Genomic DNA, 2,679 nt, shown 5'->3' on the forward strand with positions numbered 1-2,679 from the left:
CAACCCTTGGCGTTGCTCCTGTGCCTCGCTCAGCCAGTGAGCGGGAACCGGTCTGTATGTGGGATCCGAACCCTCAGGCGGGAGTGCCGCCACGCTTCCCAAGCGGCGCACTATCCAGTGCGCCACCGGGCCGGCCCTCAATAATAATTTTTGATATTGCTTACATGTTGAAACATTTTGGATAATTGCTTTAAATAAAATATATTATTAAAATTGATTTCACCTGTTTCTTTTTTAATGCAGCTACTAGAAAACTTAAAATGACATGTGGCTTGCATTGTGTTTCTATTGGACGGTGCTGAGCTAGACAGAGGGGAGGGTGGTGGCAAAAGGAAGCAGCATTTGTGGATGAACAAGGTGCAGGGAGGAAACGGAGGGAGGGAGTTCGGTTTAAGATTACCAATCTGTGGGGTTGATGGGACACAGCTGAAAATTTGACCAATTTTCCATTAATTCTCCAGTTTAACCCGGCCAATCAAGGCCCATCACCAGCCCCTTTAACCCTGTTTTTCTTTACACCTGGGGATTATGCGTTTGGGATCGTCACAGGGATGAATTCTCTGTAGCCTCTACAGCCTGTCTTCGGGATCCCAGCCCCCACTCTCCTAGTTCTTTCTTCTTCCTAGACCCCTTCTCAGTTCCCCTGACCTTCTAGCCTGACACTGACCTTACCACTTCTTCCATAGCGGTTCTCTGGACAGTCCAAGGCTCAATGCATCGAGAGCCTCGTTCAAGCAATCCACTTTCCTCAGCCACTGTCAGATAATATTCGGGCTGCTCCCATCTCCTGCCACATCCGGGTTGCAAATGAGAAGGAACAGGTATCTTGCCCACTGCTGGTCATTCAACAAACCCTTATCAAGCACTTTCAGGAACTTTGCTTGGCATTGGGTTTATGAAGCTCAGTGACATTCTGCCCCTGAGGAGCTCCCTCTTTATGGGGGAGACATGACTGCAACAGGTGATCACAGAGGTATGGAAAAGGTACTACAGGGGCACAGAAAAGGGGTCTTCTATCCTTCCTAGGAGAGGAGTCGGGAAAGAGAGGGAGGAGGAGCCTTTGCGCTGGGTTTTGAAGGATGAATAGGAGTTTTCAGGGTCAGGGTAAATGTTTCTCTCTGCTCTTGACCCACCTCATTACCATTTTCTATTGATAATGTCCTATTCTTGCATCCAGCCTGTTGGCTCCTGAATCTCACTCCAAATGCTCTAGCTCCTCCAGAGTTCTTCCTCAGATGATCTCACTTTCTCAGGCTTCCCTTCTTCCTGCTTCCTCCCTACAGGTGATCACCACAGCCTTGCTGAGCCTCCTATTCTGGTGTTCAATCCCTGATGAGGCCAAGGCACACCTAGCTGTAGCTCCTTCTGTGAGGCTCTAGCTCCAGTCTGTGAGGCTGTCAGGATTGCCCTTGCTGACCCAGGTTGGAAGCGCAATGCAGATCCCCTCGAGACTGTAGAGGCTGCCATGCAGTGAACTGCTGTTTCTGGGCATGTGAAGAGGTCCCAGCCCAGCCCAAGGGGACTTGTGCCAGTGGCACATATGGTGGGAGGGAGAGGCTCAGTTTCCAGGGGCACCAGCAGCCCAGGGTGGGGAGAAAGATTCTCTCCACCTTGGGGGAGAGCTCTTGCTTTCAACCCAGTGGTTTCCATTTTCACTGGCTTATTCTGATTTCAGAAATAAAACTAAATCTTTTGCTTTGGAAAGTTAACCTTCTAAAGTCAGTAAAACAGACTCAGTATATTAGAGGTGGGACAAGATGGTGGCATGAGTTGGTCCCAACAGCAGATTTGTTTTAGTAATTCTCACTCACCCCATACCCCCCATTTCATTGGCCTCTGACACGAATTTTACTGCAGCACCCCCACATCCCCCATCTCCAACATGCAGGCAAATGTGCACACACATGCACACACACACTTCAGTCCCATACAGACACACAAACAAGGGAAGGTGGGAACTTTTAGATAATTCCAGTGAAAGAGAGGAAGAAGTTGTGTCCCTAACATAAGACAAAAAGGAAAAGGCAATGCTGATTAGACATGACAGGGTCCTTGTCACTAGAATGAACACTACCTCCACACCTGAGACCAGGAAGTGAGGGTTGCATCCCCTGCCATTTGTTGGTAAGAGGAATGTAAGCAACTCTGGAGGTGCTGAACACCTTTTGGGCAGGGGATCCAACAAACACTAGAAATCCCATTCTGTACAATTAAGACCTTAGCTGTCCCATCTTTTGACAAATCAAAGGCACCCGTGTTCATCCCAGGTTCATGCCAGCTCCTCAGTGCCTTTTCAATGTGTGGCTTCCATAGTAGAGAACTGGCTCCCCTTTGTGCCCAAAAAATATCCAGGTACTAGCTACCTGGTTTTCATACCCTCTGGGGACAAAACCTTTCTGTAAAGAAGGTCACTGGAACTTTTAGGCAGGTGGTTGACTGCTAAGGAACCACATTTCGGTTTTATGAGGATAGAATAATCAACCTTTTTAAGGCAGCCACAAGGCCTTTCTGTACATCGGTGGGCCTCCAGCTCCTATCTGAGCTCTGTGTGCCTGTTTCATGCCTTTACACTGCTGCCTTAGATCTTCACCCAACTCTTCTCTCCCAAACTACCGCTCTCAAAGTGCCTTCTGAGTGTCACCCCTTTGTCTATCATCTTCTACAAACATTTCTTCCTAA

The 2,679-nt window shown here is 48.4% G+C and overlaps 1 protein-coding gene across 1 annotated transcript in view; it reads left to right on the forward strand.

Moving 5' to 3' along the window:
- GCKR (glucokinase (hexokinase 4) regulator) overlaps positions 1 to 1,474 on the forward strand; it is a 23,540-nt gene extending 22,066 nt beyond the window's left edge. The window contains 3 exon segments of the mRNA XM_008584221.1: positions 687 to 821; positions 1,284 to 1,367; positions 1,370 to 1,474. Coding sequence (XP_008582443.1) covers positions 687 to 821; positions 1,284 to 1,367; positions 1,370 to 1,474 — 324 coding nt within the window.
- The last annotated feature ends 1,205 nt before the right edge of the window (positions 1,475 to 2,679 follow it).

Source organism: Galeopterus variegatus, unplaced genomic scaffold (genome assembly GCF_000696425.1).
Source record: "Galeopterus variegatus unplaced genomic scaffold, G_variegatus-3.0.2 Scaffold3176, whole genome shotgun sequence".
Lineage (NCBI taxonomy): Eukaryota > Metazoa > Chordata > Mammalia > Dermoptera > Cynocephalidae > Galeopterus > Galeopterus variegatus.